The 20,687-nt window shown below is 46.9% G+C and overlaps 1 protein-coding gene across 2 annotated transcripts in view; it reads right to left on the bottom strand.

Moving 5' to 3' along the window:
- srgap3 (SLIT-ROBO Rho GTPase activating protein 3) overlaps positions 1-20,687 on the bottom strand; it is a 199,679-nt gene that overhangs the window by 35,298 nt on the left and 143,694 nt on the right. For both annotated transcript variants that reach the window (XM_060835747.1, XM_060835748.1), the window contains exons 7-10: positions 14,944-15,165; positions 9,007-9,108; positions 6,937-7,134; positions 5,310-5,394 (exon numbers count right to left, since the gene is read on the bottom strand). In XM_060835747.1, coding sequence (XP_060691730.1) covers positions 5,310-5,394; positions 6,937-7,134; positions 9,007-9,108; positions 14,944-15,165 — 607 coding nt within the window. The remainder of the gene's footprint in view (positions 1-5,309; positions 5,395-6,936; positions 7,135-9,006; positions 9,109-14,943; positions 15,166-20,687) is intronic.

Here is a 20,687-nt window from a genome sequence, read left to right as displayed (position 1 = left end):
CTCTCAGGACAGGTACAAAGGGAGGCTAGATACAGAGTAAAGCTTTCTCTACTTTTTCAAACTGATAGTAAATTGAAAGCTCTCTCTACACTGTCCCCATCAAACACTTCCAGGACAGGTACAGAAAGTTCCTCTATACTAGGGCGGCACGGTGGCACAGTGGTTAGCACTGCTGCCTCACAGTGCCGGAGACCTGGGTTCAATTCCTGACTCAGGCAATCGACTGCGTGGAGTTTGCACATTTTCCCCGTGTCTGCGTGGGTTTCCTCCGGGTGCTCCGGTTTCCTCCCACAGTCCAAAGATGTGCAGGTTAGGTGAATTGGCCAGGATAAATTGCCCATAGTGTTAGGTAAAGGGGTAAATGTAGGGGTATGGGTAGTTGCACTTCGGCGGGTCGGTGTGGACTTGTTGGGCCAAAGGGCCTGTTTCCACACTGTAAGTAATCTAATACTGGCATCAAATCTTTCAAGGACTGTTACAGCATACAGTTAGATACAGAGTAAAGCTTCCTCTTTACTGTCCCCATGAAATACTCTTAGGGAAGGTACTGCACGGTATTAGATACAAAGTAAAGCTCCCACTATTTTGTCCTCACCAAATACTCCATGCACAGGTACTGCACAGGATTAGATGAAGAGTAAAACTCCCTGTACTCTTTTAAAGTGAAACTAAAGCTCACTTGACATTGTTTGATCTGGACACTCTCAATTCAGGGACTGCACAAGGTTATGTACAGACTAAAGCTGCCTTTACATCAATAAGCTGCATGTGGAGAGATCACTGAGTGAGTGAGTGAGTATACTGTTCAGGGAATTTGGAGCAGTGGGGATGAGCTGCATTCTACTTGCTTTTTTGATTTATAATTTGCAACATCTTTTTAACAGCATAAAAGATTGACATCACTGGAAAACTGCAAGTTCATTGTCGGTGATCGTTGTTAATTTGACTGTATATTTTAGGTAACTTTAGATTGAAATTAAATAGGATAAATATGTACAGGTTATAAGCGAAATGACTAGCAGGCAATTTTTTAAAAAATGAACAACTAAGTAAATAAGCTAGAGATGCCAGGCCAGGGATGCGCTGTAACTGCATAATATGGGAGCATGGTGATACATAGTGACAACATAACTACAAGTGTCTACAAGTGTTGATTGCTTTAGGAATTCTGACTCACAGTTGATGAGCTGGAGTCTGAGCTTTGAACACAGTGACACATCAAGGAGAGGGAGAGTTACCCGGACTCTGTTTCAGGAGGCAGGCAAACCCCTTAGTTTAACGACCTTGAATTCGGTCAATGGTCAGGGTCAGGACAGTGTGACTATGAGCAAGACAAAAAGAGGGATCCAGGAGGTAATGCTGAAGGAGCCTCAGCCATTGTGCTTGTTCCATCAGGTTTGAGATTCTTGCTCCCTTTGTGGGCTGTGGGAAGGATGAGCAAACCGAACAGAGCACAAGGTACAGAGAGCCATTCAAGAGGGGAGCGAGATGAGAAATGTTGTAATCAGAGACAGTAGTCACACTGTATTCTGTGGCCCAAGATTGAGAGTCCCAAGGATTGGCCAGATTCAGGATCTCTCATCTGGGTTGCAGAGGGACTTGGAGTGGGGAGGGAAAATCCAATTGTTGAGGTGATCCATGTAGGTACTAATGATATAGGTAGAAAGAGGAAAGAAGTTCTGCTGAGGAAGATGAGCACCAAAGGCAAAGTTACAAAGCAAAACCAAAAAGGTAATAAATCTCTGGATTACTATCTGAGCAATGAGCAAATTGGTACAGGGTCAACAAGATTGGCTGACTGACAGAAGGCATGCTGATAAAGGGGTTAGATTCGGTTAGATTACTTACAGTGCGGAAACAAGCCCTTCGGCCCAACAAGTCCAACAATCGACCCGCCGAAAAGCAACCCACCCAGACCCATTCCCCTACATTTACCCCATTACCTAACACTACGGGCAACTTAGCATGGCCAATTATTTGTCAGGATGGCAGCTAGCAACTACTGGTGTTCCGCAGGGGTCAGAGAAGGCACCAAAACAATTCATGTCATACACTAATGATCTGGACAAAGGTAGTCAGGGCATTGTTGCTAAATTTGCAGATGACACAAAGATAGGTGGAGGGACAGGTAGTGTCGAGAAAGTGGGGAGGGTGCAGAAGGACTTTGACAGGCTAGTAGAGTGGGCAAAGAAGTGGCAGATGGAATACAATGCAGAAAAGTGAGAGATTATGAACTTCGGTCAGAAGATTTCTCTTTTCTAAAAGAGGAAAGGTTTTGGAAGTCTGAAGCACAAAGTGACATGAGAGTCCTAGTTCAGGATCCTGCCACCTAAGTTGACAGGGTTGTTAAGGTGGTGTATGGCACGTTGGCTTTCATTAGCAGGGGGATTGGGTTTAAGAGCTGCGAGGTTATATTGTAGCTCTATAAAGCCCTGGCTAGACCATACTTAGAATATTGTGTTTCGTTCTAGCCGCCTCATTATAGGAAGGATGTGGAAGCTTAGGGCAGGGTGCAGAGGAGATTTATCAGCATGCTGACTGGACTGGAGAAAGATTGAGGCAGCTAGGGCTTTTCTCATTGGAGGGAAGGAGGATGAGAGGTGACTTGATAGAGGTATACAAGATGTTGAGAGGCATTGATAGAGTGGATAGCTGCTCGTTGGATGCTGCCTGAACTGCTGTGCTCTTCCAGCACCACTGATCCAGAATTTAGCCAGAGACTTTTACCCAGGGTGGAAATGGCTATCAAGAGGGGGCATAACTTTAAGGTGTTTGGAGGAAGGTTTAGGGGAGATGTCAGAGATAGATGCCAGCAGTAGTAGTAGAGTCAGATACATTCGGGACATTTAAGCAACTCTTGGTTAGGCACATGGAAGATAGTACAATGAAGGATACTTAGGTTAGTTTGATCTTAGACTAGGATAAAAGGTGTCAGCACAACACCAAGGGCTGAAGGGTCTGTACTGTTCAATGTTCTATTCTCTTAAGGTTAACATACACGTTCAGTTGGCAGTTAGGAAGGCAAATGCAATGTTGGCATTCATTTCAAGATGGCTAGAATACAACAGCAGAGATGTACTGCTGAGTTTGTATCAGGCTCTGGTTAGACCGCATTTGGATGGTTGTGAACAATTTTGGGCCATGTATGTAAGGAAGGATGTGCTGGCATTGGAGAGGGTTCACAGGAGGTTTACAAGAATGATTCTGAGGACAAAGAGCTTGCTATATGAGGAGTGGTTGGGGAGAGTGAGAAAATTGGATCAGAAACAACTGTGTTTAACTTAAATAAAGGGAATTTATTGAAATGAGGTTAGAGACTGCTAAAAGTGAATTGGGTAGATAGATTGGCAGGAACAAGAGTAAGCCAACAATGGCAGATACTGGAGGCAAAAATACATCCCAGTAAGGAGAAAAGATTCTAAAAGAGGGATAAACCAACCACAGCCAACCAAGGAGAGTATAAAGTTGAAATAAAATGTATATAAGGTGGTCAGTGATGGCCCCTAAGATTGGGATAAATTCAGCATCCAACAAAGAACAACTAAAAAGATAAATAAGACAGAGAAGATAAACCACTAGGGCAAACTAGTGAGGAATATAAAACTGATAATAAGAGCTTCTTTAAAAGGAAGAGAGGGGTCAAAGTGGACATGGGTTCCTCAGAATGAATCTAGGGAGATGGTTTTCAGAACAACGGAATGGCAGAGAAGTTAAACAGATATTTTGTACAGTCTTAATGGTGGATGAGAGATCAAACTTTCTTTTTATATTAAAGAATGTGGAGGGGGTGAAGTAATATTGCTTTCACTAAAGAATTAGTACTGGACAAAATAACGGGGCTAAATGTAGATAAGTGTTTCGGCCCTGATAGCATGCAGCCTAGAATCCTAAAAGAGATAGCTACAGATATAGATAATGTGTTGGTTGTATTTTTCCAAAAATTCTTGGATTCTAAACCTGATTAATGTGACACCCCTATTCAAAACGAGGGAGGCGAAAAACAGGTAACTGTTGGCCAAATAGCTGAATACATATTACTGGAAAAGTGTTGGAATCAATTAGTAAGTAAAAGCAGAACATGTGGAAAATCATGATCTAATCAAGCAAAGCCTCATGGCTTTATGAAAGGGAAATAGTTTCTGACTAATTTGTGGCTCAGTGGTTATCACCATTGCCTCACACCACCAAGGACCCATAGTACCTTTGGGTGACTGTGTAGAGTTTGCACATTCTCCCTATGCCTGTGTGGGATTTTCTGGATGCTCTGGTTTCCTCCCATGGTCCAAAGATGTGCAGGTTAGATAGATCAGCCATGCTAAGTTGCCCATAGTGTCCAGCAATGTGCAGGTTGGTGGGTTAGCCAAGGGAAATGTAGGGTCCCATGGATAGGGTTCATTTGCTCACTTGTTCATTTGCTCCAACCTCAATATATTTCGAACGCTTTTCAGTTCTGAAGAAGGGTAAATGACCTGAAACGTTGACTATGTTTCTCTCCACAGATGCTGCCTCACCTGCTGATGATTGCCACCTTTTTCCAGTTTTTAAAAGCAGGGATTACCAATAGATTTAGGAGGCTTTGCGTGTCTGGAGACACAGGCATGCTGTGGTCAGCTGTTCCTGTAACAGATTGTCACTTGAAGCCAGGGGCTGTTGCTTGATGGATGTCAATCCACATCAACCATGCCTGAGCCAGAGTCTCTCCTGCACTCCCAGCCAGCCATGTGTGGTCAGGCTTACAGCTTGATAATCAGCTTGTTTAGCCACGTAATGAGCACAGTGTCCTCAGAAAATGAAATGTGATCCTGAAAAGGGATGCAATTTGGGAGGATTAAAAAGGCAAGTCCACAATGAATGGTGGGACTGCAGAACAAGTGCACAGGATCAGAGGGACCTTCGTATACTTGCCCATTGATCCCCGAAGGCAGCAGGACAGGTAGTTCAGGTGGTTAAGAATATAAGGGATGCTTGCCCTTATTAGTCAAGGCATTAACTACAAGAGCGAGGAGGTTATGAAGGGGCTGTATCTAAAGTTAGTTAGGTCACAGCTGCAGTACTGTGTGCAGTTTGGGTCACTACATTATAGGAAGGATGTGACTACATAAAGAGGGTGCAGATGACATCTCACCTGTATGTTGCTGGGATCGAAGAATTCAACTATGCAGAGACACTAGCTAGGCTTGCGTTGTTTTCCTTATAGTAGGACACTCAATTTTCTACAAGAAGTCTCCCATTACAGTGGAGTTGAAGACTCCACCCTAAACACTAACAGTGCTCACAGACAATGCAACATTTCCAAACGCAACTCTCACCTTCCCCTAGTGTTTGCTTTAATAGGTCGTGCTTGGCTTGCAGCTTTGTGATCAGGTTACTTCCATTCAAGTATTCCTTAAATTTCTGAAAGACAAACCATGTGCATTCACAACGTATCAGTCCGCCACAAGGTTCCATCATATCAAATTGACACTGGGCAAGGCAAAGATCAGCTTAGTTCAGCAATTCTGCCCCCTGAGTACAGCACAGGACACCATTCAGCCCATTGTAACCATGCCAGAAGTGTGATCCTAGTCATCACATCCTCCTTTACTCTTTCCCTGTAGCCCTCGGCATTTTTATCGGACTTTTCACATTTTTCTCCAATCAGAGCTGCATTCCTTAGTCCATTTTATGATTGTCCAGTGTTTGACAGGGGAGATCACATTCTAAACACAACCAACATTCCCTCAATATATTACAGAATATTCGTTCATGAATGGAAAAGCAAGTGTATCAAAGAGAACTACAACAACATTATAGTTCTAATATAAGTTTTGTGATTTGTCTATACTTGAATTTTTTTTTTGGATTTTGAACTACCGGCATGTGCGTTTGACCTGTGTCTCTGAAAGAGATTTACTGATTAATACAGATTTAATGTAGCCATAGTATTCTTTCGAATAAAATAGTTTGAGAGGTTTCCTGAAGAGTAATGGGTTTTCTTTTCATTGGATATGTTTTACAAGCAAGCAAAGTAAACAGTTCTGCATTAAGTTTCAAGTAAAAGAATTTGAAAATTCTTTTTTGATTGAGGGAACCATCTACAGTTTGAAGAAAATCCTTTTGTTTTTGGTTTGTAGAAGACTGTTGCTCCTGAAAAAGGAAAATAGTTTAGAATTGTAAGCAAATAAGTTACCTCTGCGTAAAGAGTTTAGGTTTAAAGTTCTAGACCAGAAGTGCTTGGTGAAAACCCTGAAGGGGTTACTTGAAGTTGAGAAAGTCTACACTCATTTATATGAAGGCTTAAGGAAGAGATGGCCAAATTCTACAAGCAATTGAAACCACAACTAAGGCCAATCTTCTGTGTGATGGAGAAGGGAATTCTCTATGGTGAAAGAACCATAAAAGAGACATTTTCTAATTAATAGGATTGTACTTTCCCATGTCTTTTGAAATCGTGAAACTGGTGTCATATGTAAATAGTTTGGCTGATTCTATTTTACCTACATCTGTTTTGCATATTAAACTTCTGTTTTATTGTTAGAACCAAATCTGTATCATTGTGTGCTTCTGTTTCAGTGAAAATCCCCTTCATTAAAACAAAAACAAAACTCCACACTCAAACCAGATTTCAGTCTTGGATCAGACTTGTCCAGGAGTAACATCATCAACCATCAAAACCAAGTGAATGAATGGAGCTCGCTGTAGGTCAGATAATGACAGCTGATATCCAAAAGGTAGAAGCTCCAACAAGGCTGCACTTCCTCATCTACTAGATTTTGTGATGGAGTCTCTGGAATGAGAAAATCTCTCAACCTTCTGACACAAAGGCAAGAGTACCAGCACTCAACAGGAACTGTCCCCTGATAGGTCACAGCACACAACCAGCTATCCATGATACATCCTTAACTCCCAGAGTTAGGTGGCACTGATCTTTCCCTTTGTCTCACAAAGGGGTCTTACCGTGAAGTAGAATATCTCAGTCTCCTGCTGGTTGGCTCGCCTCTTGGCGATGTTAAGTTTGCTCATGTAGGTCTCGGAGGCAACAGATTTGACTGACTCGGTGGATCGGCTGTGATGGAACGCATCAGACACGTCAAAGTCCTCTACTGTTAGCATGTCCTGCAGGGTTTGCATGGTTGCGTCCAATGTCTTCCTGACCTGAGGGGGCAAGAGGGGAGGCAAGCACATCAACATAAGAGAATGGGAATCCATCAAGGCCCTTTCCTTCACACTGTTACGGACCACACACCCACGTGCTCAGTATCTTCAGGGGGGCATTCATAATCAAAACTCTTCGATTAGCCACTGTTAATCAAGGAGAATCTCTACGGCTCACACAACTCTATCTCCAGTATTTACCACTGCTCTGCTCACTGAAAGACAATGTATCTTTCCCTTACACCACTGCACCACAAAACCAATCACCTCCTTTTTGTTGGGGGTGGTGGGCATTATAAGCTCGGTCGTGAACACTGCTGCCTCAAAGTACCAGGAAACCGAGTTCGTTTCTACCCTCAGGTGAACTGTCTGGGTGGAGTTTGCACATTCTCCCAGTCTGTGTAGGATTCCTCCGGGTGCTCTGGTTTCCTCCCACGGTCCAAAGATATGGATTGGCCATGGGAAATGCAGGGTTACAGAGATAGGATAACGTGGATGGGTCTGGATGAGATGCTCTTCAGAGGGTTGGCATGGACTCGACAAGCAGAATGGCCTGCTTCCACACTGTAGGGATTCTATGACTTCGTCATCTTTGTCTTTGCTGATAAACTCTCCAAGCCTCAACCCAATTCCCCGGATATGCTTATCCCGGGCCTTTGTGCAATAATCCCAATGGCTCACTAACACTCTTTAGAGAAGGGAAGGTGACGTATCTAGCCCAGTCAATAAGTGTCTTCGGTCCAATAATCCACCTGAGAGCTGTGTAGCCATGGCAACCTAAAGGTCACCACAACACAAGTCATCCCCTTTAAATTACTCTGTCTCTGACCAAAAACATTTAAAGGGACACGTGCTTAAAGAAATTGCCTGCACATGTTTTTTATGCGCAGGGGAAACACATCGAAAAATGAACAACAGGGAATGTTGATTCAGTCCCACACTTAACCCCATTCTTCACTAGTCATTGAGATGTCGTGCGATGCTGCACTTCCATGTTTAATCTAAAGAATTCTGAATGGCAAAACCAATCCCAATTGTTACTCCCTCCCAGTGTTCACACTCCATTCATTTTAACTCAGTCTGACTGAGGGAGACAGTTAATGTGGGATAAGTCTGAGAGAAAACATTCCGCCACCACTCGCATCAGGATAATCAGAACCTGATCTAATCCCCACTCCCTCTGTGACAGCTGTAGAATCATTTAACTCTGCAATGGTTTTCTTGTCTCTTGGAAAACATCTGAATTGAGTGGTCCAGGGGTAACAGTGAGAGATTATTTCTCACACCCTGAACCTTCCCAACAAGAATTGGAGATGGGTGGGCAAGGAACGAGCCCATGGTGCTCTTAATTACAGGGTGGCCGGGGAAAGAACAAAAAAGGATCAAATTCAAAAGCCTACAATTCACACTCCCAAAGACATCTAACCGACTACTGACTGGTTTTGACATGCACCTTAAATTTAAAAGGGATTGCCAGAGTATGGCACCCAAAAGATACTCTATTTTTAAACAGACAAGTTCCTCTGACTTCACGTGAAGCTACGAGGGACAGGTGTACTCACCCCAGCCTTTGGGGAGTTTGTGGATTGCTGTCAGTGACCTTCCCATTCTCCTCAGGCAGCCAGCCCAAATTATAGAGTGCCAGATGGGGGCGCTGCACACGGAGGCCTAACTCATGCTAGCGCTCACTTGATTTATCAATGAGGGCCAACAAGGTTTGTCCTCAAATGCCAACCATCCCAGTTCACTGCCAAATTAATCCCCCTACCTCTGAGTCCGTCTCAACATTCTCTCCACTCTCCTCCCCACCACCACCACCACCACCACCCCAGTGACAAAACAACTGTATGAGTTCTGCGCGTTGTAGTTTACCTCTTCGTTCTCGATCTTGAGGGTGGCCAGGCGGGATTGCAGCTGGTGGTACCTCATGAGAAGCTCCGTTTGCACTGGCTGCTGTGCACTCACCTGACAGACCTGAAGGGGTAAGACAAGAAACAGAGCTGTTTAGCATAGGGGTTCTCCCCAAGCAGCCCAGAGCTCAGTCCATCACCATTTGTCACAGCTGGCACATTTTCTGGATCTTTTAGTCAGAATACTAGAAGCAGACGGTTGGGAAAGATCTGTTTTCAAAAACTGCCAGGATGCCTGGGATGGCTCAGTGGTCAGCACTGCTGCCTCTCAGCACCAGGGACCCGGAATCGATTCTAGCCTCGGGTTCGATTCTAGCCTCGGGTGACTGTCTGTGTGGTGTTTGCACATTCTCTCTGTGTCTGTGTGGGTTTCCTCCGGGTGCTCCTGGTTCCTCCCACAGTCCAAAGATGTGCAGGTTAGGTGAATTGGCCACGCTAAATTGCCCAGAGGCTATTACAAACAAGGTTAGAACAAACAGTCCTACCACAAATTCAACCCAAACTCTGGGTCAGATATGTCGATGACACGTTTGTAATCATCAAAAACACGGAAATAGAAAAAAAACACACCGGATCATCAACGCCACATTCACAGGAATCCGATTCACGAGAGAAGAAAAGGACAGCCAACTCCCATTCCTAGACATGATAGTACAGAGAACACCGAACGGAGAATTCACCACAAGGGTATACAGGAAAGCAACACACACAGACCAAGTCCTAAACTATGAAAAGTAACCACCCCAACACACACAAACGAAGCTGCATCAGGACACTATTCAAAAGGGCCGCAACACACTGCAGTACACCAGAACTGTGAAAAGAGGAAGAGGAACACCTATACAAGGTATTCGCCAAAAACGGATAACCGCGCAACTTCATCAACAGATGCCTAAGAGAAAGACCACGGAATGAGGACATGCCACAAACAAAAAGACTAGCCACACTACCATACATCAGGAGCGTTTCAGAACTGACAGTCAGACTACTGCGACCCTTAGGACTCATAACAGCACACAAACCAACAGCCACGCTCAGACAACAACTCACTAGAACGAAGGACCCGATACCCAACATGAGCAAAACTAATGTAGTGTACAAAATACCATGCAAGGACTGCACAAAACACTATATAGGACAAACAGGAAGACAGCTAACAATCCGCATACATGAACATCAACTAGCCACGAAACGACACGACCAGCTATCCCTAGTAGCCACACACACACACACAGACAACAAGCAACATGAATTCGACTGGGACAACACTATTATCATAGGGCAAGCCAGAGAACAGCCAGGGAATTCCTAGAGGCATGGCATTCATCCACAAACTCCATCAACAAACACATCGACCTGGACCCAATATACCAGTCACTACAGCGGACAGCTGAAACTGACAACCGGAAGCGGCAAGGACAGACCACTATAAATACCGGAAGAAACATCAAAGAAGCGCTTCGCAGGAGGCTCCAAAGCACTGATGATGTCGCCTAGCCAGGGGACGAAACGTTTGCAACAAAAACTTCCAGCTCGGCGAACAGAACCACAACAACGAGCACCCGAGCTACAAATCTTCGCACAAACTTTGCCCAGAGTGTTCAGGAATGTGTAGGTTAGATGCATTGGTCAGGGGTAAATATAGGATAATAGGATAGGGGAATGGGTTACTCTTTGGAGGGTCGGTGTGGACTTGTTGGGCCGAAGGGCCTGTTTCCACACTGTAGGCATTCTAGGAAGTACCAAAGTCCGATTGTGCTATCCTCATGGGTGAAAGGCAGTATGCAACATTCTTTAACTGATGTGGAAAACAGCTGTAGGGGGCTTGTGTAGCACAGTGGTAGAGTCCCTGCCTCCCAGGAGGCCTTGGACGAGTTCATCTGCTTCAGAGGTGGTCCATCTCTGAACATAGTCGATTAGAAACCAACAGGACATTAGCCAGGACATTGGCTCCCCAGCACAATTCTGGATGATGCCTTATTTGTAAAAGGTCACACACCCACCACAGTCTAAACCCTCGCCCTCCCCCACCCCCAGTCGGGAACCCATCTCTCCCTCCCCCATCCCCACAGTCCAGGCTCCTGTCTCCTACAACACATCCATACTCCCCCTCCACCTTACCCATTTCTTGCATCTCTTACCCCTCCTCCTCCACCCCCACTCCCACTTCAGGCACTCACTCTCATGTCCCTCATCCCCAACCTGTACTAAGACTCTCCCCGAGGTCTGCTCTACATGATTCTCTCCCTCTGCAGCACTCTTCCAGACAGACCCAAACTCCCACTCCCCTTCCACCCCGTCGCAGCCTACACCCACACAAATCGGCTGCAGGGTATCGTACATTACATTCAGAAGCCATCAATCAGCTGAAGTGTGCCTTGGAACATCCTCCGGTTGTGATAGTTGCTATAGAAATGCAAGTCTTTGCCTCTTTAAACCCTGGGTCCAGATTAAGAGCAAGAATGTTCTGACAAGAAGCTAAAGAGGTACCACAGTGCTAAGGACATTCCACAGGAAGAATAAAGGGACGAGACAGTGCAGTGTTTCTGTCCAGGTGTGAGACCATCCATCTATAAGGATTAAAGTTAACAATCAAAGCACATCCAACAGACAGAACACAATCAGCATCTGTGCCCACTTCCAGCTTTCATCATGCAAGAGTTATTCCAGCTGAGAATATTTTAACAATCTGTTATGCTCCTAATTACAGGCTGTGGATCTCAATGTTATAATGGCAGAACCTGATAAAATGGGAGAGTTTGGGCACTTGTATAGGAAACTGCATCTCCAAGGGCAAAAATTTGCATTTACATAGCACCTTCAACACAGACAAACACCAAACATAGCTCGCAGGAGCATAAACAGGTCACATGAGGAGATATCAGGATCAAAGAGTGAAGGTCAAAGGATTCAGTGACTAAATGAAGCAATGGATAATCTGGACAAGGTGACCCAAGGTCCCATCATTGTTGTGGACTGACTCAGTCATCAGTGTGGAGAGCAGGTGTAACACTGCCTCAGGGCAAAAGAAAAGGAAAGGACTGAACTGGACTGGGTTGTGAGGGCTGGAGTGTGAGGGCGAGAGAGCGCCCGAGAGAAAGCGAGAGCGCGAGAGGGGGAGAGGCGATGGAGGGGGGAGAGGCGATGGAGGGGGGAGAGGGTGAACATGGATAGATGGGGGTGGGGGGGGTGGGGGAAGATGGGGCTGAGAGAGAGTGGGTGAATGTGTCTGAGATGTATATGTGAAAGTGTATCTGAGGTGTCCATGCGAGTGAGAGTGGGTGTGTGAGAGACTGTGTGCGCGCCTGAGATCTGTGCGTGAGAGTGAGTGAGTGAGTGAGTGAGTGAGTGAGTGAGTGTGAGAGCTATGTATGTGCATGTGAGAGTGTGTGTCTGTAGTGTGTGTGCGCGCGTGCACGTGCGTGTGCATGTGAGAAAGAGAGAGACAGACACACACAATGCATATGCAGAGATGTGTGTGTGTGTGTGTGTGTGTGTGTGTGTGTGTGTGTGGGGTTGTGTGGGGTTGTGTGGTAGGGACTATGAGTGCTTGTGGAGAGTGTGTGTCTGTGTATTTGCATCTCCATATGGGGTGTGTTCCGTGTGTGCATGTCTATAATGTAGACAACCCGTCTCACCCCAGACAAGCTGCAAACTCCCAAGATCTGATCTTTGCCCAACGACAAGTGAAATTCAGCATCTGTCTGAACATGTCCCTACCACGTGGAGGTTGGTCAGTGATTCTTGGCTCCCCGCCTCTCCCCTGTGTTCTGCCCAGTTGTGGTAGCCCTGGCCTGTTCTCCACTTTCACTTGCCTTTTTGCTGACTGTTTTGGTGGACGTTTGCTGTCAGGAGGGACAGTGAGGAAGGGTGGCAGTGTGAGGAGGATGAGTAGGGAGTCACTGAAAAGACAGGCAGAGGGAAGGGGGGGGGGGGGGGGGGGGGGGAGGCGGGGGAAGGGGTGTTATGTAGACCAAACGGAGGGGACCTTTTTCAAGGTTATTACAACGTTGGAGTTCCGTTCGGTTGGCCAATCTCAAATGGTTTCAAAACATCAAGCCTGTTATTGTACCTAATAACATGGAAAGCTTCAAATGAGGATTTATTGCAGTGAGGGTCAAGCAAGATGATAACTACTCTGGCCTGTGGTTTAAAAAAACACTTACAGCTGTTGGACTGAATCATAGCCACAGGAAGATTACAGGAAACAGCAAACTCCAAGATCTATTATTTGCCCGACTGCTCATTTGGAAGAGAAGGCAAGACGTGCATTCATATAGCACCTGCTCTCACATCTCAAAAACATCAGCCTGGTGAATTATACATATATTATGTGGGAAAACACAGCAGGCATTATCCACACAGCAAGCACCCAGAAACAGCAAAATTAAAAAGTTAATCAAGAGCATTTTGAACAATGCAGCCCTCTCCATTTCCCTCCATTGCTTGTGGCGATTGAGTATGTTCATTGATTTGTTCACTTGACAGTCATCCAACCCCTACTCACCTTGCCAGCTCCTGGTCTGGTCAATTGTGAGCATCACATTAGGAAAGATGTGAATGCATTGCAGATGGTGAAGAGGCGAAAGTTGCTGCCCCTCAGGAACCTTTTTAAAATCATTCCCCTCTCACCTTACACTGATACTATCTAGTGTTAGTCTCCTCTATCCTGGGAAAAAGGCTTGTCATCTTATCTGTGTCCCTCATGATTTTATAAACTTCGATAAGGTCACCCCTCTGCCTCCTACCCTCTGGGGTAAAAGCTCCTTGTTTATTCCGCCTCTCTTTATAATTCAAACCTTCCAGCCTCGGTGACATCTATGTAGAGGGAGTGGTGGAGGCTGGTACAATTACAACATGGGTTGGGATATCTGGTCTGCATGGATGAGTTGGACTGAAGGGTCTGTTTCCGTGCTGTACATCTCTAAGACTCTATAAATAGTTTTTGCACCCTTTCAGTTTAACAACATCCTTCCTTTAGCAGGGTGACCAGAATTGTACGCAGTACTCCAAACGTGACCTTACTAATGCCTTGTACAGCTGTAACATGACGTCCCAATTCCCATACTCAATGCTTTGACCAATGAAGGCAAGTGTGTCAAATGCCTTCTTCACTACTGTTTATCTGAGATGCCATTTTCAAGGAACTATATACCTGCATCACTAGATCTCTCTGTTTGATAACACTCCCCAGGGCCCTATCATTAAGCACTGCCCTGACTTGTCTTACCAATATGCAACATCTCGCATTTATTTGCATACAGCTTTTTGACAGTTACATGAATAGAAAAGGTTGAGGGAGATAGGGGCTAAATGCAGGCAAGTCTGCTTACCCTATCTGTGCCCCTTCTGATTTTATAAACCTCTGTACGGTCATCCCTCAGCCTCTGATGTTCCAGGGAAAACACCTTGCTCCCATCTCCCTCATTTTTCGATCAATGCAGCATGGTGGCTCAGTGGTTAGCACTACGCCTCATAGTGCCAGGGACCCAGGTTCGATTCCAGTCTCGGGCAACTGTCTGTGTGGAGTGCGCACATTCTCCTTGTGTCAATGAGGGTTTCCTCCGGGTGCTCCGGTTTCCTCCCACAGTCCAAAGATGTGCAGGTTAGGTGGATTGGCCATGCTGAATTGCCCACTGTGTTGAGGGGTGTGTGTGTGTTAGGTGCATTAGCCAGGGGTAAATATAGATTAATGGGGGGGTGGGGTTGGGTGGGATACTCTTCGGAGGGTCAGTGTGGACTTGTTGGGCCGAAGGGGCCTGTTTCCACACTGTTGGGATGCTAAGAATGCAACAACAGAAAAACAAACATACACTGTAAACAGGAGACCCAGAAAGAAAAAAAATCGTTCTGCCCCTTGTAGGTCTATCTCACCTGACAGTAACCTATAGTGACCTACCTCATCGCCCATGTGCGGCTGGAATTCAAACCTGGTGGGCGGGCAGAAGATCTGGTTGTACATGTCCATGACCTTGTGCTTGTCACTCCGGGCGTCCAGGTTGTCTACAGCATTCTCAATGATATCCAGCCCCTCGTGTCGAGACGTCTCCAGGTTATATTCTGCTGACAGGAAGGTCCTGAATGTGCGGGCCAGGCTGGCATGGAATCCCAAATCAGAGCACTGCAGGGAAACACAACACAAACCGACCCAGTGATTACAAGAGGGTCGATGGGAGGGGAGGGGGGAGAGACGGGAGGGGAGGGGGGAGAGACGGGAGGGGAGGGGGGAGAGACGGGAGGGGAGGGGGGAGAGACGGGAGGGGAGGGGGCGAGACGGGGGGGGGCAAGGGCGAGAGACGGGGGGGGCGAGAGACGGGGGGGCGAGGCGAGACGGGGGGGGGAGAGGGAGACGGGGGGGGGGGGGAGAGGGAAGCGGGGGGGGAGAGGGAAGAGGGGGGGGAGAGAGGGGGGAGGAGGGAGACGGGGGGGGGGGGGAGAGACGGGGGGGGGGTAGGGAGAGAGACGGGGGGGGGGTAGGGAGAGAGACGGGGGGGGGGAAGGGAGACCGGGAGGGGGGGAGGAAGGGAGACCGGGAGGGGGGAAGGGAGGGGGGGGGGGGGGGGGGGGAAGGGAGACCGGGAGGGGGGGGAGGGAGAAGGGAGAAGGGAGACAGGGGGGGGGGGGGGGGGGGAGGAAGGGAGACCGGGAGGGGGGGGAGGAAGGGAGACCGGGAGGGGGGGGAGGGAGAAGGGAGACAGGGGGGGGGGGGGGGGGGGGGAGGAGGGAGACGGTGGGGGGGGGAGGGAGACGGGGGGGGGGGAGAAAGTAATGTGGTTGTGGGGTTTGGGGAAAGGGAGACGGCTTTATTTGGATGGCTTTGGGAAAACCTTCCTGTTGACCGTCTCAAAATGTATTGCCCTCCAGTGGTGTTGCCAGCATCAGGCCTTAGGGCTCTCTATCTCCTCACCTGCCCAAGAGCCTCTGCTCTTACTGGCTCAGGTTGTGGGAAAAGGTGATTGAGGAAACGGTGCACAAGCCCTGCATTGTCATGATCTGGAGGTGCCAGTGTTGGCCTGGGGTGGACAACGTTAAAAATCACACAGCACCAGGTTATAGCCCAACAGGTTTATTTGGAAGCACTAGCCTTCGGAAAGCAGCTCCTTCAACTACTTGATGAAGGAGGAGCACTCCGAAAGGTACTGCTTCCTAATAACTCTGTTGGACTATAACCTGGTATTGTGTGATTTTTAACTTTGTATGCCATGCACTGCAAGCAATGGCTGTGACAAGCCTACTCATAACAGACAATAGGTGCAGGAGTAGGCCATTCTGCCCTTCGAGCCTGCATCACCATCATTATGATCATAGCTGATCATCCTCAATCAGTATCCTGTTCCTGCCTTATCCTCATAACCCATGAACCTACGCTGCACTCCCTCAATAGCCAGAATGTCTTTCCTCAAATTTGGAGACCAAAAGTGCGCACAATATTCCAGGTGCGGTCTCACCAGGGCCCTGTACAGAAGGACCTCTTTGCTTCTATACTCAATCCCTCTTGTTATGAAGGCCAGCATGCTATTAGCTTTCTTCACTGCCTGCTGTACCTGCATGCTTGCTTTCATTGACTGATGTACAAGAGCAGCTAGATCTTGTTATACTGCCCCTTTACCTAACTTGACTCCATTTAGGTAGTAATCTACCTTCCTGTTCTTGGCACCAAAGTGGATAACCACACTTTTATCCACATTAAACTGCATCTGCCATGCATCCATCCACTCACCTAGCCTGTCCAGGTCACCCTGTATTCTCCTAACATCCTCCTCACATTTCACCCTGCCACCCAGCTTTGTGTCATCAGCAAATTTGCTAATGTTACTGGTACATGGTGACTGCTTTGTGGTCAGGGTGAAACGTTCACTCCCAGCTAAACCTGTCCGTCTTTTTCCAAAACCAGCCGGTGACTCACTCAGATCTGGGCACCGTGCCACACTCCCTCACGGGCCTTGGCAGCTGGTCCCGTCAGTTCGGGGTCAGGAGCGAGCAGACAGATTTTCTGGATTCGGGAATCAACGTTCTGGTGATTTTAACAAAGAAAGCAGTGGAATCCTCACAAATAACTGATTTACATCTGTAGCCCATATGTGGCGTACTGTCCAAATGAGGTGCAAATGTAAGCTGCTTGATGTTTTACAGCAGGGATTAGCAAGGGAAGATATAGCCAGGGGAAAATGGAGGAGGAAGGGTTGAAAGAGAAAAGCTCCTTTCACAGTAAAATTCTTGTGTTGTTCACGAGTGCAGGGGGTGGGATGGGGACAGCTGAAGAAGAAAGACTTTCCCTCACTGTAACCACCCTTGTGTTCTCATTTTATTCTCCAACACCACTTGTTTAAGGCAGGTTAACTTCAAGCTGTCTTGGGCATGAAGTCATTCACTGTGTAACGCTTATATATATAAAAAACGTTCCCATGGTAACTGCTGCTAACATAGGTGTGTGTGTGTGACTGATTGGCAAATATATTCTTGTCTGTTAAAACAGCAGGAACCGTGCAGTCAGAGTGGAACAGGCTGCACAATGCGGGGTTTGTGCACTGAAGAATTCGGGGGTGAAAGGGTCCTAGGGGTGGGAGGGGTTGGCCTACAACTCTCAAGAGTGGAAAACAAGGCAGAAAACCATCTGGGGCTTTCAGACACCGCAAACAGACAAGGAAATGAACTTGCGTAGACTATTGTGAGGAGAACAGAGGCTGTGGACAGCAGGCAGTCTACGGGCAAAGTGCCAGGGAGGAACTGGGGAAGGACAAAGACTCGAGTTCAGTCCAGAGCGAAGAGGAACACTGAACCCAATTCAGCTCAGTCTGGTGACTGGGCCCTGTAACCCAGCCAACTCTTAGCCCTGCAGATTCGCTCTCAAGCAGTAATTCTTTAGTCCATCGACGAAGAAAGGAATTGTCATTTTTCACGGAGTCAGTGAGACGTATTCAGATCGAAAACAAGGAATTGTAAGAGTGTTGCCTCAGAGGGGATCGGCTCTTATTAGCTGGTCTTATCTGCACTCAGCTCTGTTCCGATGGTTTCGTGGGCCATTTAGTTTTCCAGTCTGAACAATTTCTGAGTTGGAGCAGCTTATACAGAGTTCCACCTTGTTGAGACTTCCTGCACTTCCAACAGGGGCACAATTACCTCGGGGTGGGGGTTGGGGCTGTTTCACAGACCACTTAAACAATAGTCAAGCATCACCCAAATCCCAGGCAATGATCACCTCCAATAAGAGACAATCTAACCACTGCTCCTTGGCATTCAAGGGTGTTACCATTTACTAGAAACTGATTCACCACTGTAAACGTCCTTCTCACTGAATCCTCCACGATAAACATCCTCAGGGGTTACCATTGACTAGAAACTGATCAGGACTTGCCAGTGGCTATAAGAGCCAGTGAGAGGCCAGAAATAATAAAATCATACTCCACTACATCCACACAACAAGTCAGCTAGAGTCAACAGACTCTGAATTAGTTCCCAGCAAATACAGGCTTGCATTTTCCCACAGAAAGTAAGAAACGGGGAGAAGCTAACGGATTTTCACTGAAACAGCCCGCAAATATTATTAGGAGAAAGGTGAGGACTGCAGATGCTGAAGATTAGGGTGGTGCTGGAAAAGCACAGCAGGTCAGGCAGCTTTCGAGGAGCAGGAGAATCGACGTTTCGAGCAAAAGCCCCTCAGCGGGAAGTTCTTTTTGCCTGAAATGTCAATTTCCCTGCTCCTGGGATGCTGCCTGACCTGCTGTGCTTTTCCAGCGCCACTCTAATCTCACCTCAGCAAATATTATTGCCCTCCAAGAATCTGGGCAAGGAAAGGAAGGGGGGAAAGTAAGCCTTGCCTTCAGGAAAGTGCCTGAGGTTAATGTGAATAGTGATGGCTCAGAAAAACTGGGATCATAGCTTGAAAATCACCTTACTGCCTAGTTAATGTTGTCACATGAGTGTGTGACTGGACATTGATTGAAAGGAAACAGACCTATAATGACCAGTTGACACACTCTCCTAGCGAGGGTGGTAATATTGCTTTCGGTCATCAGTCCATCTCCACTCAGCACTGTGCTGAAGTGGCAGGGTACCCCAGCTTCACCTTGTCCAACTCTAACCCCAACCCTTGGAAGTTCAAGCCGAGGATGGCCAACTTGCTTCTGGGCAAGGTGACCCTCAGCTCATCTGGCCCGTTCAGACACAAACACCCATGGGGTTGCCCTACCAAACTCCCAGGGTCAAAGGACTATGCTGCTGATGTAGGCTCCCTCCAGCCTAGCTGTGGAACCAGGGACGAACACTGAAACGTAGTGGGATGGAGAGGAGGAAGACAACCTACTGAGGACACTTCTGTGGTACAGCTGATGTACATGGTATACTTATTTGACACTTTTCTACAAATTGCATTGCTTTGACTTTGCATCTGGTTTTTAGGCTCTCTGCATAGCCCTGAATGTAACTATGCCAGCACTGTGCCTAACTTCATGTCCTGTCAGGTTGCACCATGGGTTGTTGGCTGTGTTGAGAGCTGGCTGCAGCGTCTGTGAGACAGAAAAAATTGCAGATGCAGGAATCCAAAGCAGACAGGCAGGAGGCTGGAAGAACACAGCAAGCCAGGCAGCATCAGGAGGTGGAGAAGTCGACGTTTCGGGTATAACCCTTCTTCAGGACTGGGGAGGGGGGTGAGGGGAGCTGCTGATAAAGTGAGGAAGGAAGCAAGAGGAACAGGGTTTATATACAAGGCTGTGTGTGCTGTAGGCACCTTTGATTCCTCTCCTGCAGCATCCCTCTATTCTTTCCCCAGTCTCTGTGATGTGGTGTGAAAGATGGGTTTACTTATGAGGATCTGTTATTTAATCTTCTACCCAGCCTCATACATTCACTGTGGAAAGCCATTATCTTTACCCTAATCATGTCATTCCTACCAATGTGTACAGTGCAATAATTTCCGGCTTCTCATTCTCCCCTCTGACAATGTGCTTCAAACATTTTGACCCGTCGTTAACCCTGGCACCACTATCTTAGATTCATGCTCACAGTCACAGAATCTCCTACCTCTGCCCCAGACAGGAGGGTCCCCATAACAAATATTCTTTCAAACTTTTATCAAACCCTGACTAACATAAGCTTCATTCTTAGTCCTCCAAGCTCTGACTGCCTCTTCTATTTTCCTCTGAGATTGTCCCTCTCAACAGTATCAGAAATTGAGTATCTGGTTCAGAGAGAGGAATGGCCACAGGAGACTTCTGAAATGATAGGTTGTTCTTCTAGAATATTCTTCTAGGACATTAAGCACTGTTTCGAAAGCACAATTTTTCTACCTAAGTGTTAGTGGTGCAATCGCGTTACACCTAACACATGTTTTAAAAGGTTGCAATTTAGAAACTGTGTCCCCAACTCGTCAATCGCGTTACCGCGAATTCATGTTACCGAGACATAGATTATAGCAGAGCGCACTTGTCCTTCCTGACAATCGCCCAGCTATCTGCTGTGTAACCACCTCTCCAAATCGACTAACCATCTAAAAACGTGATCAGCGAAGACTTGGGCAGTAAGGTGTACTGCATTCAGTCCTGCCGATGTAGGTGACCGAGGCATTAGGAGGGCCAGGGTCTGTGTGCAATGTCCTTTCCCTTCAAAGCCCCTTTCATTGGGGTGGGGCTCCTGCAGCTCAGAGGT

This window comes from Hemiscyllium ocellatum, chromosome 14, assembly GCF_020745735.1.
Source record: "Hemiscyllium ocellatum isolate sHemOce1 chromosome 14, sHemOce1.pat.X.cur, whole genome shotgun sequence".
Classification (NCBI taxonomy): domain Eukaryota; kingdom Metazoa; phylum Chordata; class Chondrichthyes; order Orectolobiformes; family Hemiscylliidae; genus Hemiscyllium; species Hemiscyllium ocellatum.
This window is presented reverse-complemented; position numbering and strand designations above follow the sequence as displayed.